The 20602-nt window shown below is 49.2% G+C and overlaps 5 protein-coding genes across 5 annotated transcripts; 1 reads left to right on the top strand and 4 right to left on the bottom strand.

Moving 5' to 3' along the window:
• Positions 1-795: 795 nt before the first annotated feature.
• On the bottom strand, positions 796-3484 carry H6S33_003373 (uncharacterized protein; the record flags this gene model as incomplete). Its single annotated transcript, XM_044835115.1, has 5 exons — positions 796-800; positions 890-922; positions 1274-1429; positions 1502-1904; positions 1970-3484. 5 exons carry the CDS (start codon positions 3482-3484, stop codon positions 796-798), a joined length of 2112 nt encoding a protein of 703 aa, XP_044691734.1.
• A 2088-nt stretch (positions 3485-5572) lies between these two features.
• Positions 5573-7551, bottom strand: H6S33_003372 (uncharacterized protein; the record flags this gene model as incomplete). Its single annotated transcript, XM_044835113.1, has 7 exons — positions 5573-6096; positions 6144-6502; positions 6563-6665; positions 6717-6818; positions 6883-6979; positions 7043-7210; positions 7291-7551. The coding sequence occupies 7 exons, from the start codon at positions 7549-7551 to the stop codon at positions 5573-5575; spliced, it is 1614 nt and encodes a 537-aa protein (XP_044691733.1).
• A 1158-nt stretch (positions 7552-8709) lies between these two features.
• H6S33_003371 (uncharacterized protein) lies at positions 8710-10455 on the bottom strand (the record flags this gene model as incomplete). The annotated part of the gene is made up of 5 exons (XM_044835112.1): positions 8710-8974; positions 9069-9445; positions 9499-9881; positions 9932-10148; positions 10210-10455. 5 exons carry the CDS (start codon positions 10453-10455, stop codon positions 8710-8712), a joined length of 1488 nt encoding a protein of 495 aa, XP_044691732.1.
• A 7262-nt stretch (positions 10456-17717) lies between these two features.
• On the top strand, positions 17718-18033 carry H6S33_003370 (uncharacterized protein; the record flags this gene model as incomplete). Its single annotated transcript, XM_044835111.1, has 2 exons — positions 17718-17787; positions 17840-18033. 2 exons carry the CDS (start codon positions 17718-17720, stop codon positions 18031-18033), a joined length of 264 nt encoding a protein of 87 aa, XP_044691731.1.
• A 277-nt stretch (positions 18034-18310) lies between these two features.
• H6S33_003369 (uncharacterized protein) lies at positions 18311-18974 on the bottom strand (the record flags this gene model as incomplete). The annotated part of the gene is made up of 5 exons (XM_044835110.1): positions 18311-18407; positions 18461-18490; positions 18612-18677; positions 18739-18849; positions 18925-18974. 5 exons carry the CDS (start codon positions 18972-18974, stop codon positions 18311-18313), a joined length of 354 nt encoding a protein of 117 aa, XP_044691730.1.
• Positions 18975-20602: the final 1628 nt, after the last annotated feature.

Below are 20602 nucleotides of genomic sequence, written 5' to 3'. Positions count from 1 at the left end.
ACATTTTTTTTTTGCGTACATGACAATTTTGAATGTACCTATTTAAGACAAGTACCAGTGCGGCAGGAGTGCGGCATTTGAAAAGAATACCATAGCAATACTAGTCCGCCACCCGAAATACCCCGCCAATGCTAGTGCTTATAAGAATACTACAAGGGTACGGCATCCAACCAAACACCGCAGTCTCACGGCACGAAAAACACCCCGTTTTTTGGTACTGTAGAGAACGTTCTCACATTCTATCCTTAGCTCGCATCTTACCATATCAGGCTTAGCGTGACTCCACACAGGCGACAAAGACGGCAGCTACAGTCCGTGTTCCTAGGTACTGTAATCCTTAACCACCCATGTAATAAAAAGACGTCAGTAGAAAGTGCTATGAGCCGTGACACACGCTTGAGATATAGCCAACGTAGACAGCCTTATTACGTCCTTGTATGCTTAATTATGTTTATAGGTATATATGTATTTAAGAAATTAAAGATTACTTCCTGACGGTCATTTCAGCGGTCTGGGCTAAAGGTTGCTGAAGCCGGTGATGGTGTGCATGTGTAGAGAGGGCCGTTCTTGTTTTAGGCCTCAGTGTGGTCGAGTGATATTACATGATGCCATAGTAACCACTCAACTAGCGTGTGCGAGCTACATTTTTATCATTCAATGTAGTCAGCGCTCTAGTTATTTGCCCTCCGAGGAAGTGATTGCAGTTGATGAATTAAGCAAAGAGCCCATTACAGTAGAATCTTAGCCAGAACCTAGTAGCGCAGCACTATTGGTAAATCTCCCAATAACTTGACCTTAACCTAGAGTTCTCTGGTTAGGAGATGGGAGTATCAACATCTACCAGGCGACCAGAAGTAAACCTGACTTGGTTTCAACAGGAACTACTCACACGAAGCGTTGTCTGCTAGATGAGTAGAGGACACTAGAGGACGCAGTAACTAGCAGCCGAATATAAGAGCCAATCACATATGTAGTATGCATTTAAAAAAAGTTATCACCAATTTAACCTCCAGCTCAGTACACAAAAAGCACCGAAGGAGAGCGCACACAACGGATTAAAAGAGACTCCGGCCAAATCAAACCTGATCGGGAAGTCAAGAACATTCCGACACATAATATTCGACGCAACGTGTTATCATCAAACTGTGTACATTAATATATCGTGGCAAGATCCACCTTCACGTTCTCCCAAAAACCAAGGATACATGTGATTGCCGCCTCATTTCCGGCCCTGTTCACCTCATCCACCTCTCACACTAGCTAGATTCACTACCTTCACCTTGCCCACCCCTATCACCCCGTCCACCCCATCCACCCCATCCACCCCGAGTAACGCGCCCACCGTAGGTAGCACGACCGCCACGACCACCATAACCACCACGACCACCACGATCAGGATGACCGCGTACTGGTCTACCGCGTCCACCACCTCCTCGGCCACGACCCGCATAGTCCGGGGCATCACCTCCTCGGCCACGACCCGCATAGTCCGGGGCATCACCTCCTCGGCCACGACCCGGATAGTCCGGGGCATGCGTATTCCGAGAACTAGTAGCTCCACGAATTCCAGCAGTGGGGCCTCTCGGAACATGCATAATAACCGGCAGCGTTACTCCAAAGAGCTCGACCTGAGGCGGAATAGCTGTGCCGGCCCGAAAGCTCAGAAGTACAACGTTGTTATTCAATATTTGCGGGGGGAAAGTAAGGCTCGAAGAGAGATGTGGATAGCGCGAGTTCAGTTCATGTTCTACGGTGTCCTGAGTTGTTTTATGAGGGAGACGTAGGATACGCTTCTCCCATCTCAAGAAGTTTTGTTGTGTGTGACGAGATTCCACATCCGTTGTTCGCCCCGCCGTTATTTCCACCGCTGTAACATAATCCTTCATCGCCTGTACGGGCGGGCGCTAACCCCAAGAATTATTGAGCTGCCAAAGTCAATGGGGCGCAGAATTGGAGGTTATAAACTTACCTGTACCTGATTCGATGGAACCTGAGCATTGTTTACTGGACCTTGATATAAGTGCCGCCTAGTCATAGCAAACGATCTTAAAGTGTCCACAAGCTCCTCCTCGTCTAGTTGGTCTTCATGAGGATTTCCATATGTGGGCGTACCATTATTATACGCGCTCCTGAGAGCAAACCTGGAAACACAGAAGACTTTCTGGGACCCTAGATCGGCCCCGTGTAGCGCTTCATCTACCATCATTTGCGTCTGCTCTCTGAATGTAGCCCGACATTCGTCTCGAGCCTTAACCCTGGATTCCGGACAGGTATGTTGGTGCTCTTCTTCTCTTTCCTTCAGCATGTTGTCGATGTGTTGATCCGACTTTGACCTTACAATAATGCACGGAATTTCACGCTTCTCGCATGAAGACACGATGCTGCAGTCGCACTCTTCCAAGCGGTCTCCGATTAACAAAATGATGACATTGAAAGCGTACAATCCCTGGTTTTTAAAGTACTCCAAGTGGGGTATCCTCGATGTTTCAACACCAGGGACATCGAACCAAACTGTCCACGACCACGGGGGCTGAGCTTCTGGATTCTGAAAGCGGGAAATCTCAGTACTCGTTGTCCCTGTCACCCCAGTTTTCGCAGCGCCCGGTTCACCTGATCTTCGGTTCAGGAAGGCGTTGATTAACGAGGATTTCCCGGATCCGGCCTTTCCAACGATGGCAAAGTGATATTTAAGGCGATCGTATTGTATTTTCTCCCTTGCAGCGTTGAACTGCGTGTCGGTAATACACTCGCCGGGGTTAGTTCGAGGGCTGGTAGAAGCTGTTGAGCTTTCTGCACGACATGGCTGATAGTCCTCCTCTTGCCTCGACGGTGGAAGCTCCTGCCCCTCCTGGCTCATTCCTAATGTCACGGGCCTTTCTGTTTCCTCCCGCTCGCGCCCTGCCTGATTATGGACTGTGCTCTCTACGTTTATAACCCTTTGCATATCCTCGACAGCACTCGAGCCCGGACCCCCCAAATGCTTATTCCCTCCCACTAAGCCTTCTGATGCGTTCCCGTGAACACTATCTTTCCTTAACTTCCCATCATCACTCTCTTCCGGCCCCTTTACTGTCTCCCTGGAGTTTATCTCAACGTCATTCCCCGCTTGATCATCCGCTTCATCCGTTTCATCCGCTTCATCTACTTGCTGCTGCTCCCCTCCCTCCGTCCTGTGCCCTCCCGCTGCCTCCCACCGCGCCAGCTTCTTGCTCGCCTCCAAGACCGTTATCCTCTGCTCCCACTCCTTCATATACTGAGCCATCGAGTCCTGTGGCCTTACCCGTGCCTGCACCGCCGGCATTGCATTATCCCCCCGGATCGGCCTTTGCGAAAAGTTCGAAATCAGGTTACCGAAGGCAGCGGATCCAGCATTGACAGCTGTCGCAACGCCTATTCGCATGACTCCGTATACCCTAGTGCCTGGGTGGGAGGCTTGCACATCGATTTCTGGGGAGGGCGGCCTGCTGCGCACGGGGGACTCCATCTTTGCACAACTAATAGAGCCGCCGCGAAGGCGGGGTCGGTGTGGTTATTATCGGTTTCAATGCTGGCGCAACCTGGCCGGGGGAAGATATGAGACGTATGGAACTTCTCGCTGTCCGAGGATGGGGGAAAGAAAGAAAGAGGATGGGCTTTAAGGATCAGGCCCAGCTCGTTTGCCCCGAGTAGCGGGGCTCGCGGATCCGTGGATCAGCAACTAATAATGGCTTCTGTGATATAGCATCAGCTGTATACCGTGCCAAGGCTGGATGCCTAGAGTCGGCATTACTCCTCCTCGGTCGATCATTTCATTGAACATGCGCGCAGCGAGCGACCCAATGGAGTGAGTGTCAGGTCGAACCAAAATAATTGTCTTAATTCATCCACAGACCTTATTCTTTTGGATGGTGTGACAATTAAGGCCAACTATGGTGGATGGTTACATATCAGATATTATCCCCTTGGATGGATGAAACTCTCAAATTCGCAGCTTCCCTCTTCCAACCAAAACCAGCTCTATCTGGTAACTCGCGCTGATTTTTGATTGGCTGTATTACTGTTACCGCACACAAAAAGCAAGAAAGTTACCTGACTAAGTGCGCGCACGGTCCAGGCTGCGGATCTGAGAGTTCCACCCATCCATGAAGGGATAAGTGTTTTGGCTAAAACGGCCTCATTCTTATCTCTGTGGTCCTGTTCCGGTAATAGTTCGTATCGTTCGTAGCACTCTAGAGTAGAGTAGATTTGGTTGGTGTCGAAGCCTTGATTCCTTTCCCTCTCGCTCGCTCAGTGTAGATCCCGCCATACCTGGTCGCCAAGCCCCGAGTGGCAGTTCATGATTAAATGACACGCGATACCCCGTACTAAACATCGATACCTTGTCTCACTTCCACCTCGGGGACTCGAATTCTTCGCCTATGATCTCTAATCTACTGCTTATATTGTAAAATCCCCAGATTCTTCCCACGGATATGATTGGCCGATCATTGACCCATAGCCCCATTACACTTTGACACCAGACAAGAATGACAGAGGTTGAATCTTGATGCTGGTTGTGAACGTGAGCTAGTCGAGCTAGTATATCTAAGAAATCTCGCCCAGATAGGTGTCTTTCTGGTAGATCGGGTTGGGCGCTTCGGTCCATTCGGGAATAAGACAAAACTTGCTTAAGGACGCAGCTTCGTCCGCTTTATAGGGATCGAAATCCCTTATATCTTTTGCCCCGCGTCGTTGCAAATAACGATGAGTCATAAGCTGCGACTTACCTGTGGCGAGATACATACAAGATATGAATTAACAACAATAACATGTGGTAAGCTGTATGTTGGAATTGTGTTCCGAGCCTATGAGCAATGTCCTAATACTTATATGAGTATCAGTATATATGTCAATATGTAGTCATATATAGCCTGTTCTAGGCCCAATATTCTTGTATAAATAAGGGCTTTATATGCCCCCTGTATTATAGTTAAGCAAGTCAATTAAGAAAGTCTCAGTCTTCCGCATTTACTATTCTTTATTTCTGTTTATTTCTAACACTGTAGTTAAACGAATACCGAGTGATATCTCATGATGCACTCCCGACGCACCAATGAGCCTACATAGAACGGCGGTATGGGGTTTATGCTGCTGGTGGGGCTTGGTAGTTTTGTGTCTTTTTATTCTATCTAATCTGCACAGAGTAGTCTAGTGTTCTACGAAAGGTTATGTGCTCACGTTACCTGATGAGTTGTATACATTGATTAGCTGCGCGGGTGGCATCGGTGATAGACTATGTATGATAAGCCGGACATTTATCATCGGATGTGCGCGTTGGGATAGTACCAAAGTCGTGCGAGGTCAGTAGTTTTGCACAGAATACTTACTCGCTACCCAACATGCTTTCCTATCTCCAAGATTCCATGAAAGAAGACCGCGAGCCAAAATGAAAAAGCACAACCTCCGTGAAGCTCCGGGTATATTAAACCTCTCCACTAGTACTACCCGCCTACTCTACTCTACTCTGCCAATGATTTACACCTATTTTTCCGCCTCTTTCCCGCCCTTTCCTTCCCATTCTACCCCCCACCACTCCCACCCCCACACTCGCAACTCAAATACTCACCCTCCCCACCGTCTCATACGGCAGCGCCAACATCAGCGCCCCCGCCACCAAAAACAGCACCCCACTAACATACACCGGCACGGGCGTCTCCAAATCCGCATACATGGCCACCACCGGCGCAAAGATGCCACACACCCTATTCGCCGTTGCCGCGAGCCCATTCCCCGTTCCACGGTTCCTCGTGGGAAATATTTCCGGCGTGTACGAGTACAGGATCCCGTACATGGCGGTGCTGGAGAGCGCGTAGCCGCAGTTCCAGCCGAGGAGCGCGTTGGAGGTGCGTGCGGTCGTGCTGGCGAAGAGGAAGATTCCCGAGAGGATGGTGGAGATGCTCATGGCGCCTTTGCGGCCGAGGAGGGGGAGCTCGACGGCGAGGCCGGCGACGAGGGAGCCGGGGATGCTGCAGACGGCGATGATGAGGTAGTTGCGGAATGTGGTGGATGGTGATCCGTCATCGATCTGGGCGCCGCGCGACGCGAGAAAGTATGGGAGAAAGGAATTGTATAGCGGATCTTTATATCGTTAGTTTAAGACATGAACCCGATAGAGTAGTCCTTACATGCTAGTCCTATAAGGCCCCAAAGCACAATCACCAAGCTGGTCGAGAAGGCCGATTTGGGCGTTGTAAACAGGGACCGAATATGTTCGAGGTTGAACCGCTGCAGATTACGCTCTACCGCTGCGCCAATGGTTGCATATCTCGGCCCTCTAGTGTTGGCAGAGTTATCTGCCTCCGCATCTATCCTTCTTAGGTGCTCGACTGTCAATGTACTTTCCACCTTGTTGTATTTGGCAACCGCATGGATGGACTTGACTGCCTCTGCGTCCTTTCCCCTGCTCATGAGGAACTTGGGTGACTCGTGGAGCTCAAACACGAAGAATCGTATAAAGAACATAACCAGTGTGAAACCACCCATTCTAACTCCCACCAAGGTTAGCGAAATGCATCATGATCTTTAGCAGTCTAATTATACATACGTGAGAACAAAATACCGCCACCCCATATTCGCAGACTTTGTACATCCTTCCGAGGACTCGCAGGCAAAATTCGCCATCAGAGGCCAAGCAACAGCACTCGCAACTATTCTCCACTCTCAGCTGCGTCAACGAAAAGACGGATTGCCTTACATACGTAGCTGCCCAAACGCCCACCAGACACTCATGACTGTGAGAAGGTACTGATGAGTCCCAGGAATAAACTCCAAAAAGACCGCCGAATCAACAGGCAAATTCCCTACCGAAACAATCAGCAAACCACCCCCCACCCACAAGCTCTCGCTCCCCCTCCAAGAACATACCTCCCACCCCCAACGACCAGAGTGCATCGAACGCCGCCAACGCCCCAAAATTCGGCGCCGAGCCCGCCACGAGCCCAAAAACCCCCGTAATCAACAACTACCACCACGTACACCAAAACGTCAGCCACTTCCAATCGTCGCAACTATACACAATACTCACAGTCAAATTAAAGGCCCACCGCCTCCCAATAATATCTGACCCAACCCCCCACCCGGCCGCGCCCACTGCCAGCCCCAGCGTCTGCGCCAACGACAAATACACCACCTTCTCCGGCCTCAACTCGTTCACCACCGCCGGCAGGATGATTGCCGTGACTTGCGGCCAGAGCTACACCACACCCCCCACCCAAAGTTAACTAATGCCTCCATTTGCACAAGAAAAGGGGGGGTGGGGGGAGGAGAACGTACGTTATCAGACATCCAGCCAAACCCCGCAACCAAGAATAGCGCCTTGTGGTAACGTCCGAAGCCAATCTCGAGCATGGCGTTGTTGAGGACTTGGGCCTTTGCCTCGTAGACTGGGTCGACGGTGCCGGAGGGGAGGATGGTTGCCCTACCTTCTGAAGCGGCGGTGGAGGCGGGGGTCGTCGGCGACGATTTGGCATCGTCGGGAGTGTCGTGGAGTATCTTGTCATCGGGGGTGATGGTCTCGAATTCGTTTGTGTCCATTTTATTCTCCGTCTGAAGAAGCGGGGTATGTCGCAGTAAAGAAAGATGCTCTGTGTTCCTCGTAGTGGAAGAGTGCGTGAGAAACGACAGGCGGTACGATGTAGGCAGATCTAGACGACGTTAGCCAGGAGTCGTGATCAGCTAGCGTCAACGTTGGCCAGATCATGGAAGGTGGCTTACACCCGTGTCCTGTGTGATGTAGCCATAGCCAGCAGATATACCAGCCAGAAGAGTGTGTCTGTTTCACGTGTCTTGTGTCCAATGTATGCGGTACAAAACGCTCTCTCTGTCTAACGTAGCAGTACATACGTTCGTATTTCCGCCGCACGATCATTTCCCAATCCACGCAAGACTACATCATACCTGCACTTTATGCAATGTGGGAGATCTCCAATGCATCTTGCATCCCTGTACGGGCGGGTAGGTGTTAGATGGGGAAGGTGCACTGACTGCAGTAGCTAGTTCACCAGTGGCCGGTCCCAGAAATTCTGTATGGAGTTTTAAGGACAATTGGCTATAGGAATATTCTTATGGTTTGGGTGATTTTGTGGTACGTTTGGGTGGCTTTTTGTATGGGTATCCTTATAGAAAGTGATCTTGGCATATGAATTTGTAGTGCCAGCCTTCTAAAAATATATATATATATAGAAATCTTAGCTGCAAGAAGCAAATATTTACCACTCACCCCGCCCCTGTCCCACATGGAAGAGGCATTGAACCTCACTCTTGCAACCATCTGGCTGTCTATATACCGTGGTCTTTTACCACCGTGCCTAGAAAACCTAACCCTGAATTTGCTATAAGGTGGTTATGGTTATCGCGGGTAAGGGTGTATCTGATAGCGGGATGCCCAGTTACCTGATTAAATGGAGTAGACGTTAAGCTTGCGATGTGTAGTGACACGGAAATGTCTTTCTGCGGGAATACATATAGATCTAGCTTGTGGTATTCTTTCTTCGCAAATCTTCGTTATCTTCGTACACACGCCCAGAGTAGATTCCCTGCCTCCGTACAACGATACAGGCTTGATCAATTCATGAAGTTTTTATTCATATCATAAGTACATGTAGAGTATCTACCGTACCACCACCCTCCCACATCCCCGAGATCCAGTCCCACAATCATTACCCCGGCCCCCCCGGCTCCCTAGACAAACGCTCACCGCTCACACTCAATCGGGATCGGATTATACCCGCTAAACACACAGCGCGGGTCCCACTCCCTCTTCAGGTCCCCCAGCTTCCTCTGCCGCCACTTCCCATACCCATACATTGCGCCAGGATCCTCCAAGCCGCTGGCATAGTTCATGTACACGGCCGGCCTGGGGAAGCCGCTGTCGGCGTGCAGGAGCGCCATCATCTCGGCCAGCCAGTCGGACGCTGCGCCGTCGAGGGACTCGTCGGTATAGCCTGCGTCCAGAAGGCTGGAGACAAGTCAGTATCTTGCGATTCACTGCCGCGTAAAGCGCGAGAAAGGAGCGGAAGGGAAAAGAAGCAGAGGAAAAGAGGGAACCATACATAATGCCATTCTCATCCCGCCACGGATACGCCGTACTCGCCCTCTCCACCTCCTGCACCGCCTTCACCGAATACGACTCAAAAATCATGATCGAGCTCCCTCCGCCCGGCATCGCCGTCCACTCCCTATACTTCTCGAAGGCGCTCACTATAGACGGGATGTCATACCGCACGATCGACACCCCGCCAATGCGCATCCTCACGCGGCTGCTGCACGAAAAGTCGCCCGTGCCGTCGAGCCCTTGCCCGTTGACGGACGCCCAGGGGAGCACGGTCTCGTTGCGGGAGAGGGAGGGGATGTGGCCGAAGGCGGACTCGAACTGTTCCTTTGCCTCGGTCTCGGCGGCGGAGGAGACAAAGTTCATGACCATTTGCGGCTGGGCGTGTTAGTGTCTATGGCATGTTCAGAGAGCCAATGGGGGAGACCAACTGTGCCCAGAACAGGGTTGACGAAGAAGGCGAGGAGCGCGTTGCTCTCGGCTGGTACGTCAAAGCCGTTCATGGCTTCGAACATCTCGGGGATATACACAGGATCGTACAGCGCGTTCATCATGTACTGCATCCCCCCGTTTACGGCGGGGTAGATCCGGTATGTCGCCTCCGTGACGATGCCGAAATTGTGGCCTGCACCGCGCAGCGCCCAGAACAGGTCTGGGTGCGACGTGTTGGAGACGGTGATGGTCTCGCCGGTGGCAGTGGTCAGGCGGACAGACAGGATGTTGTCCACCATGAGCCCGTGGCGGCCTTGGAGGCGTCCATGTCCGCCGCCGAGAGTGACGCCCAGGAAGCCGGCACAGTCGCAGATTCCAGTGGCTGTGCAAAGGTTAGCAGGAAAACAGCACTCCTGGGTTTGGTGAACCAACATGTCTCCTTCCCGACGGCCTGCAGCACGGGCATGACATCGCCGACACGCACACCGCCCCCGACAGTCACAGTGTTGGCGGCAGCGTCGACGGTGATGTTTTTCAGAGTCGAGATGTCAATCATGATTGCATCGTAGACACGGTCGAGGGTTCGGGACCAGCCATGGCGGCGGTTCGCGGCGAGGATCTCGCGGGAGTGTGTCTTTGCGTATTTTACCTGTCGAGGGGGTCAGCAATATCACTCGTGGAGAGGGGGGAGGCATCAGGGAGTCTCCTACAATAACGGCGACATCTTCGGCGGCGCCAACGCTGATTGCGGCGCTGATATCAGGCTTGACGAGCGCGTACCGGCGCGTCACTTCGTCAAAGAGGGTGCTGTTGCCGCCGCGGACATAAATGCGTGCGTTCGAGGAGAGAAGCGGGGCCAAGTCGGTGGCTATGGGGTCGGAGTGCTGAGTTGAGTATTCCTGGGCACCGGCGACGAGGGCTACAGCAGCTGCGGCAAGGGCAGTGAAAAACCTCATGGTGGGCGACTGATGGACGGTCAATGGGAAGGGGGGAACACCGCGAGAAGATATAGCACTGGATCCTCCATTCGCACTCTGCTCCGAGATGTGCCTGAGACACAGTAGAGTACTATACCTACGTGGATTGTCGCACCCAGGCTCACTGCTGCACGGCGGAGAAGAGGTTGTAAAGAGATCTGATCAAACTACCGGCAGATCATTGACAGGCAAAGAAAGCGCAGCGATCATTGGCTGGCTGCGCGCCAACCGGCCGACTAATCGGGGGTTTGGCCGCGTTGGGACAATTAGTAGACACGGGCCTTGGCAAAGCCAGGCTAGCATGCTAGCTGCATGCCCGGGTTGGGACCGGGATGGGATACGAGTAACTAACCTCCGTCAAAGAGAGTCAACAACGTACGGAGAGATATTCTGATGCCCAACGTCGTATACGTACCTACTCCATCTGCAATTTGGGCCACGCACCAGGCCCCGTATGTCAGTCAGCACACGGCATGCTGACCTCTCCCCCACAAACCCCCAGACCACGGGCTTTGTAACAAAGTGCGATCTGATCTGCCGTCGAGCTGAGCTCAAGCTTAGGTCACACGCGAGGAGGAGCGAGATATGCATGCAGTCAGCCAGCGGGGATATGCGTGTAGGTATATATGCTTATAATTATATTATCATGATCGTCTATGGGCCCTGGTTCATCCGTAAGATGCCGGCATGAGCGATGATATAGGTATAATGGATGGGGGCCGGGGTCATATACTCGCAGCAGGTAACAAGTACCCGAAAATGCACGTCCTAATCTGCAATTTCCATTGGAGTAGAAGTCAAAAATACACCAAAAACTTGCAGCTGCATATTCGGGTACTTCATGCCTGTCGCGAGTATATATATATGCAGAGTTATTCGGGGGGCCAGCCTGCAATTGAGCGGGCCAGGGACTCAGTGCTGGCGAATCTTGGACGGGGGATAGATACAATGCGTAGAGTAGTGTAGGGGGTTAATTGGATGGCCGGATCCGAGGGCTGAGAGGATTCGGCTTATATTATGTTCGTGGATGGATGGATGTTCGATCGTCCTTGCCCTTGGACCGTCATGTCACCGCTCGGCGTCTTCTTCGGCTTTGTGGTTATAAGGCGTCCATCCTGTCTCACTTGTGCACTTGTAGATAATTGTGGTTGCAGAGGTGTTCAGAGCCCGGCGATATATGGAGTGGAATATTGCCCGTTGGCCTCCGGAGGGTCAAATCATTGCGAGCTGACGTCAGTACATATTACGTACGTACGTAGTCTCCTAGAGTAGATCTATACTCTGCCGATCATGTTTAACCCGTACTCTGAGTCATTAGCCCGATCGCAGCTCTGGAGGTTGGTGATTCAGATCGTCTGGTCTTGGGTTTATCATCCAGCTGCAGTAGTACCCGGCTATGGCTAGGGGATCAATTGGTCCGATCTGTATCCACTCGAGATCTGGAAACGGGAAAGAAAGGCAGCGAGGGATTCTGTAGTCCTATCTCATGTAGTTATATAGACCAGCTTGGGGCTCGAGCACGTTTGTCTTAAGCTTTCGATCTGAACACCATATATTATGCACTTTACCGGCCTAGATGAACTTTGGCGCTTAATGGTAACTACATGTACCACCCTTCCCCGGACTTTCTCGAAGAGAGCTGCCGGTCATGCATGCCCGAATCGAACGCATATCGTGATACCCTAATCTCCGCACCAGAAAAGTATCATCCCGCACAGCCACGCGGGACGAAGCACCGTAATATAATTCTACTCTGCATATTGCAGTACCAACGATTCTCCCGAACCGGTACATTGCCTTCGGACGAAACCATGCAATCGCCCGTGACTCTCAAGCTGCAAGGTCCCGGGTGTACTTCGTGAACTCTAGGTGGAGGTGGTATACATAGCTAGTACGGCCACAATACATTACGATATACTGACCAGCAAGGAGTGTGATAGGCCTGCATGATATAACCCCACCGCTGCCCTCCCCCGGACACGGTCGTCAAAAACAGAGAAAAATACTAATCTTGCGTGTCAGGGTTAGGGCTGGGTTAGGTTTTTGCTTACCTCATTAATTGTATCATGTAGCGTTGAATTATGTTGTTACGTCGCTTACGGGTGTATGTGTGAGATGAGCGCGTAGTATCCGAAACAGCTTGAGCGATACCCTAGCATCATAGAGCCATGGGTAATAGATACACAGCTGTATTGCATGGGTAGCGACGCCAAGACGCCATCACGAAATCTCACTCGATGTAGGCACACACGCCGCCCAGAGCTAGAGTTCAAAAAATAGATGCTTCAGAGAGCAGTGGGTGGGGGCTTTGATTGGAGAGCATATTCCTTATGGAATTGAGTATACTTTCATAGAAAGGATATCGCAAGAGAGGGATAAGCCAGTCTGGCTAGTAGGAATAATGCAGGGGAAGCATACCCTATCAGCAAAAATGGATATTGAGGCCGAGGCTCCTGGAAAGGGGATATTTCCTAAACGTTACCGTGGTCAACAGTTTCCACTTCCTGGTGTCTCATGCGTTACTGGCCTGCAGGTTCCCCAAATATAGATGAGATTGGGCCTGTATGGGGGGTACTTGAAAGATAGCTTACATAAGCACTCTCCTCCCCATGGAAAGAGTAGGAAATTAATCTGTGGAGTTCTACAAGGCTACATGTACAGCCACTCAGCAAAAGTGTTCGTGATTAGAGCATATTTGCCAAATGTCAATTTCAACTATTGACACTTCAAACTTGACAGTTCCCCTCAGTGACCAAAATCGATCTGGTTAACGGTATGACAGAATAAACCCCGAAAACCAGACAATCCATCATGCTACCTGTGAAATACGCTGTTGGAACTGAAAATTCATACCCATGATACTAGGTTCGGTAGTAACAAAACTGGGTACTTGTGATTCTCCTGGTATATCTCACAGCACGCCGCTCCACCGAAATTCAAAATTAACAGCCCCGTTTGCCATTTCGGAGCCCCACAATTCGTAAATTCTTGAAATTGACGGTTGGCAAATACGCTCTATTACACTCATACATACTCATGCGTTTATTAAATGGTCGGAATTCTTAGTAGGGATTTGGTTGCAACGATATCCGACCATTTAATGAACGCCCGAGTAATGTTGATGTTATTAATGTTGAGATTCAAAACAACGCAAAATACATAATATAGTTCGTGACTATATATAAAAGAAGATAGGTCATTGATCTTATTCTTCATTGATTCCGGGCTCCATTGATCACTGAAAGTCTTCTCTTGGGTTTTTTTTGATGGTCCGCCACGGTCCTATGGAGAAATGTCTCGGAATCACGAACACTTTTGCAGAGTGGCTGTATATTACAGGAGGAACGGGATAAAATGCAACAGAGGACTGATAAATCTCAAAATGAAGGAGAATTATGGAAGTAACAACTTCAATGTATCTAAATACTATCACTGTGGCCTCAACGGCGTTTTTTGAGGGTGTTCGATCGTTGATTCTTCGTGAGCCAGAGCTCAAAAAGGACAGCTTTCTCGGGTTTCTATGGGTTAGGGCTAGGCAGTTAGTAAGTAAATATCAAACCGTGTTCTTCCAGCTGTTCTTTAATACCCCCCCCCTTACCTCTCTATCACCGTCCCCTCTACTCCTCTGACCATCTCCGAATCGTCAAAATTAATATCAAAACATGAGCTAATCAGCGAATCGAGCACCAAATCCAGCACCGAAGCGAGCACCCAATACAGCACGAAATCGAGCACCAAATACAGCACCAAATAGAGCACCTACATACTTGTAAGTAATGTAGATAAAGGAATATCATCATAAATGATTGGATACCTGTCTCAGGCACTGCGGTCAATATTCCCCAAATATGTTCTAGACTAACCTACAATTGTACAAGTTCAAAAAACTAGATATGTAGGCAATACTGCCAATCTTTGAGATGCTATCTCTGCCATTATATATAAGTACATATGTGAGACCAAATCCTATCCTAGTGCCTCTCTTCTCAGGGCCACAGACATTTTATGGTACCGGCTACTCCGGAGAAGTTCCCTAAGCGCACGGTTCACCATGTAGCACCTTTAAAAGTTTGAAAGTTGGCAGCTTCAGAATCTCAATGGCACTAGCAGTCCAGAAGAAGGGATAAATAGTCGTGCTGGGCTCCACCGGGGTGAACCGCACTGATCGAACAACGAGGGCTCCAATCAACCCTAACCCTGCAGCTATTGCACCTGAAGTAGAGCATTGTAGTCCCATAATGTGTTTGATTTGATACAAATCCATCCATGGGTATCCGTACAGACACAGGGACCATAGTCTAGGTCTGTATACGTATCGCGACTATGAACCGCGTTTGAGAGTGGATAATACGTACAGTAGCGAAAAAAGGGATGTTCTCGGTACCGTTACGCAAACGCAGAGAGTGTAGTTCCGTAATGCTACTGTAGCCAATATCAAACAGCACTGCGATCAAAATTAGTTTTTTTATAATATGTGTTAATAAGAAGGCTATAAGGATACAGTATTTTGTACTACCAGCACTAGTTCTAACTGCTAGTTTATTTCTAATGTGGCATTTGAAATAATGCAGCAGTTTGAAGGTATTGGCGGTCATCCTAGGGTATTCATTTGGTATTCAAGAAAAACTAAAATTATTTTCCAATACTTCAATCTAGCGAATAAAGCTTTTCATAAACAGAGATTACCAGATATAAATATAATCACAAATCTATCAATAGTCGTTATTTGCCGATGGGCTTAAAACATTTGCGACCTACTTTCGAAAAATAAATTTTTCGAGTTTTTCAAAACCTCAGCTATGATCTAAATAGAGTCAACCACTCGGGTATATATGGGTGGTGTAATGAATAAGCTGATGAACTTAACGAACTTGATGAACTTCATGATGTTGGCTACATGTAAGGTCATGAGAGTGGACTATGGCTAGCACAGCTACAGATACCAGAAGTTCGGGTGGGCAGCTAATACTAGCAAGTAGACGCTAGGAGACAGAGAGCTAATACTAGCAGGCGGACAGCTAAGACTACATACATGTAAGTGTAGGCGGTCATCACTAGCAGGGGTGGCGGGCAGTACTAGTGAAGGGGGCGGGCGGGCGGCCATCGCTAGCAGGGGTGGCGGGTACGTGAATGCTGCTTGAATGCCGATTCTGGAGAATGCTGAAGTGTACACTTGACCGCATCAGTCATGCAATACGGCAGTTAAGGGAAATAAATTTTCCCTGGACTGTGGAAGTAAATCTAAAATTTATTTAAATACGGCATTTATTTAACAACGGTGTTAACACGGCACTAAAGCGGTATCAATAACAGCCCCTTTTTTGCTATTGTAGTTCAAGATGTGAACTCAGCCCCGGGATCGGTACTAGACAGGCCGCATTCCGTGGCGAAGCTGGTGTGGGGAGTGTTATCAGTGGCTCGTGATGCACGTGCGTAGTAGCACGCACCATGCGCCAAGACCTTTCCTGTGAGAACCAACTGGTGGGTGGGAATGTAAGGAGGTTATGTAGCCAGTTTCCATTCTTTTATGATAATCGATCTTATGTGTGTATTCCCACATTTCGTTTTCATACGCGTCCATTTATGTGCACATACATGTCCTCATAAGATCTAGAGCTGTGATCCGTGAGAACCGGCAAACACGATGGCCAAGAAGTGGTTTATTGATGATCATTACAGGGAAAGGTCACTTCCGAAGCTTGAAAATTAAAAGCCTTCGCAATTGCCTACATGTATGTAGCCATTATATGATCCAGATCGCGATGACTCTTGGCACGAGTGATACTCTATGAAGAGCATATTGAATGTTACTATGTACTGATACCATGGCCATACAGTAACATGAAATGGGAAAGGGCCTCTGTGAGTTTGTGATGATTGCAACAAGAACAGAAGGTTAGATCTACAGACCTTGTCTTGATCGTCACGCCCACTAACTGTAACGCCGCACACGACTACGAAAACAATACCTCTCCATAGCGTTTGATTAACAGTACTCACCTAGAGTCCCATCACAGTTGTCATGTATCCTGTTGTCAGGACTTATGGTAGTCCTATATAGCTTTATTCCTGCTTGGCTGGGAGCGATTGGCAACCAGACATCAGATCGAGTGCACCACTTCCGAAGCCATGATGAATTACGTTTTGGAAGATCGGGGTACAAGAGATCCATTAAATTGATACGTAAAAGAATAATCAGTCAGTAAGGTAGCATCTAAGTCCTCGACCGTAATAGTACTCTATGCTCCTCGTATGCCGCCCAAGACTGCACACCAAATATCAACTTCATCTCTGCATCATGTTACCCAAACACCTTATTAGAGAATGTAAGAAAAAACATATACTCCGTACGAAACACTTACTAGTAGGGTGCGGCGCGCGTACGTAAACTGGCTCCGGTCGGCGGTCATGTACATGGAGCTTGATCCCACCCCCATCCCGGGGTACGTCGCCACCCCTTCAACCGAGTCAGTACCTTAATCATTGTAAGACTGTGCACGATATTCAAGTCCTTTACGAGAAAACGGTGTTCCTTTCAGTGATTGTCTTGTCATTCTCATGTGATACCATTACTCAAATATCAGGCACAGGTTCCACTTTTCAGAAGCTACCCGAAGAGCTTGGGAGGTCTACTCGTGGCCTCAAGAACGTAATGGGTCATTGTCTTGCCTGCATCGGCGGTGATGAGAGCGCTGGATCGCTGGATCCCGGGCCTATGAGTGGTGCTTTTAGCTTTGAGATAGAGACCGATGAGTTGAGCAAATTCGTGTTCTTGCTGCTGGTATGTGGCAGAAAGATGTAGGGAATCTAGGGAAATCGCAAGGCCAGATAATCATAATCGGCCTTAGACAGCAGTTGTAGTATCCAGTCGTCACAAACGCAGCCGCTGTTCGAATCAGAATCTCGGTAATCTCTCCCGCTTCTTGCACAGTACTACATCATGTAGTGCAGAGCAACCCTGGCATAAATCCGGTGCCATAGGTAAGTCGCCCAAAGGCCGGTGTCCCCGGCCTCCAGGACGTGTAGTGAGGAGGTTAGTTATAAGGTAAAACGTTGTCTACCATATGCATACCTGCCACCGCTCTCGTCTGTTAAGCGCAATGCGGGGCCTTCCCCTCGCCGAAGCTGATGGCACCACCAATTGTGTCCGTGGGGGTGATCATATCTCGTGGTGGGCACTGTTCGGATAACAGCACAGGTAGCCAGGGGTTTCAATCGTGCCAGGCCGGCGGCGGCGGACAATGTCGATCCCCCGGATCCCAGAGCGAGCGAAGCTTCTCGATCAATCCTTGCCTGCGGGTCCCGCCGGCGGTAAGCTCATGATCAGGTAGTGCTTTTTCGGCATCTAGAATTAAAGGTCTAGGCTCTGCGGTTGCAGGAAACATCGAGCCGTTCAGGTTCTCAGAGGCGAGCACAACTCCCGAGAGATGCCATCTGGGCACCCTATGGGACACGAAGGTTCTACTTACGATTCATCCTCCTAAACTTGGTAAAAAATTCAGGGCTCCCGCTGGGGGTGTAAGACGGTTGCACGGCGCCGTAAACGCTGTTGGTTAACGTTGGGGAAAGCGCTGCGTTTAGGACCAAACAATGAATCTTGGCAACCCGAGTTTTTTGGTCCCTCGCAACTTCGCGGATGCCCCAGCTGGCAAGGTGAAGATTCTTGATCGAAGCCGTACTAGTCAAAATGATACTTCTGAAGAGTACAGCCCATCAGTGCCAAGATTTAACCCATCACCTCTCACCTGGCCGTGATATTGGCATCACAGCTAGTAAGACAAACGTATATCGGGCACCTTAAACTAATAAGACTCTCCCCCATCAGCGTGTGCATCTAGTGATCTCTACAGATAGGTATTTGGGGCTCTTTGACGGTAACACCATTTAATTCACCGCCGTGGTTTCCAGGGTTGATTGACAGGGCGGAGTCACTGGGGTTAATTGTTAGCAAAGGCTTCTAATTGCAATTGGACGGAGCGATAACCTTGAAGGGCGGCAGTACCATGCACCCATCCTTATTGATCGAATGCCCATTGGGTACATATGCGATGCTCCGCCTGTGGCCCGCAGAAAATCCAGTCGCTTATGGTGTGAAATCCGGGGTAGCTAGTAGAGAAGGCGTCATTCGGTATTACCTATCTCTCTCAAGCAAATCCCCATAGCTCAAATCACAATCCTTGTAGCTGTCTATCTGAGGTTTCCTGCATTGCGATTGTTGAGACGTCGCTGACTACATGTATGTAAGATTCTCTGCCATCTGACCTTTGCTTTTCCATCCGACTCCACTCGCGCTCAGCCATCCTCAACCCCCGCTCGATCGAGTCTCCAGTCAATTCCAGTAACGCACGGGTCATTTCACCCCACGGTCTGCCCCTGCTCCTCCGGGGTTGCCACCCGACCAAAAGCTATCTCATATAATTTATTGATTACAAGTAGATAAGCACATACCGCATAAGAGATGTATCCAAAACGCTCGCGTCCAGAGCTTCGCTCATCATATATAGATCAATACTATTTGGAGGGGATTCGGGCAGGGTGGTTGGTGGGGTTCCTTTTGTGGTGGTTCACTCCATGATCCATGAAATGCAGCTTCTTTTCATTGCTTGGGTCGTCCCCAAGCCAGTCCCAATCAAAGTTTCTGGATCTCATATGTAGAGTATGTGATCTCTAGTGCGCAACATTGTATGTACTCTATACCTGAGACGGATGACACGGTCAAATTCGCGGCTTGGTCCGTGCACGCACCTCGTTGGGTAACTTTCTTCTCTTCTCCGAATAACCTGAGCCAGAGAGCCAATCAAATTCAGTGTTAATTGCCAAACGGGGCTAACATTGACTCAAAGAGGCAAGCTGCGAATTTGACCGTGGCATCCGTCTAAGGGTCCTGGTCCTGGTCCATAGTGTAGGTACTCTATTAGACCGGGTATGTACTGTGTCAGACCTAGAAGAGTGTCAACCCTACACGGCGACAAATTTGTATGGGGATTTCTGCTGCCAAAGCTATCTCCACCACCTCTTGAGATATTTTCTATCAGATGTTTACGAGGTGGGTTCCACTTAAAAGCACAAGCATTTGAATGGTATTGACTGCCCTCTATTATGGTGATTGTAGAGTCTTCGTTTTTCGAAGGCTTTACGTCTTGTTAATTTAGTGGCGTTGCCATGCGACACACTTCTAGGTCTGAAACGGTACTCAGTCGAATATGGAGCGGTAAATGTGTCAAAAGTAATTTTACCAACCGTAGTAAATTATTTACCGCCGGTGGTATAAGCACTGAATTTCAGTCATTGTATCTGCACGCTATCCTACATTGGTACATTTCCACCGGTATAAACACTGAGTTTCGGTCTTTATGCTGCGCTATACTAAATAAGTAAATGTTCAATCAGTAACGCCAAAACTTATGAAAATTTCCTACCGGTGGACAATTTTCATATATATTGGTATTATATGGCCCCTTTTGGCTAAAAGGTCTGTGCTTTTATCATAAAAATTAGCATTATAGGGTATAAATACTGATATTATTTTCACCACCAGTGGTAAAATAATTTACTACCGTTGGTAAAATTACTTTTGACACATTTACCGCCCCATAGTCGAAAACGTTAAGCCCGAATTTACGACGTGATCGAAACTATGGTTGCAATCGTGGAGAAACCTAGAAGCGCATCACTCGTCTGCAATGAAAGAGGTGTCTTCAGCTCGATTAAGCCCTTTGCGCAAAAGACTCAAGCTCCAAGTTCCGGTAACCTGATTGGCGCCGATCCTCGAGCTCCCGGGCCATCAATTAATCATACAAGTAGAATTTAGAGCCAGCGCTATCTACAAAGAGCCTAGACAGTATATAGTGCAGGTTTTAGTAACCAGCTGGCTATTATGACCAGCTGTGTTTCCGTTTCTATTCATCACACCGGGCCGGAGTAACTTCAGAACGGTTCCTTCCGATGAGTCACGCTTCAACCGTCGAATGCAAGTGGTCCTTCAATGAGGACGCAAGAAGTAGATCATGGGGAAGGCTTGCGCTTGGTGGGGGTCCGACGTAGATCGAATAATCAAGAGGGATATAAAATGCTCGGCATCCATCACGAGTAACTTATATATATGGACCCTTGCGGACGGAGATGG

This window comes from Morchella sextelata (assembly GCF_020137385.1).
Source record: "Morchella sextelata strain SCLS chromosome Unknown scls_15, whole genome shotgun sequence".
NCBI lineage: Eukaryota > Fungi > Ascomycota > Pezizomycetes > Pezizales > Morchellaceae > Morchella > Morchella sextelata.
Note: the sequence above shows the minus strand (reverse complement) of the source record. Positions and strands in the feature narration are given on the sequence as shown.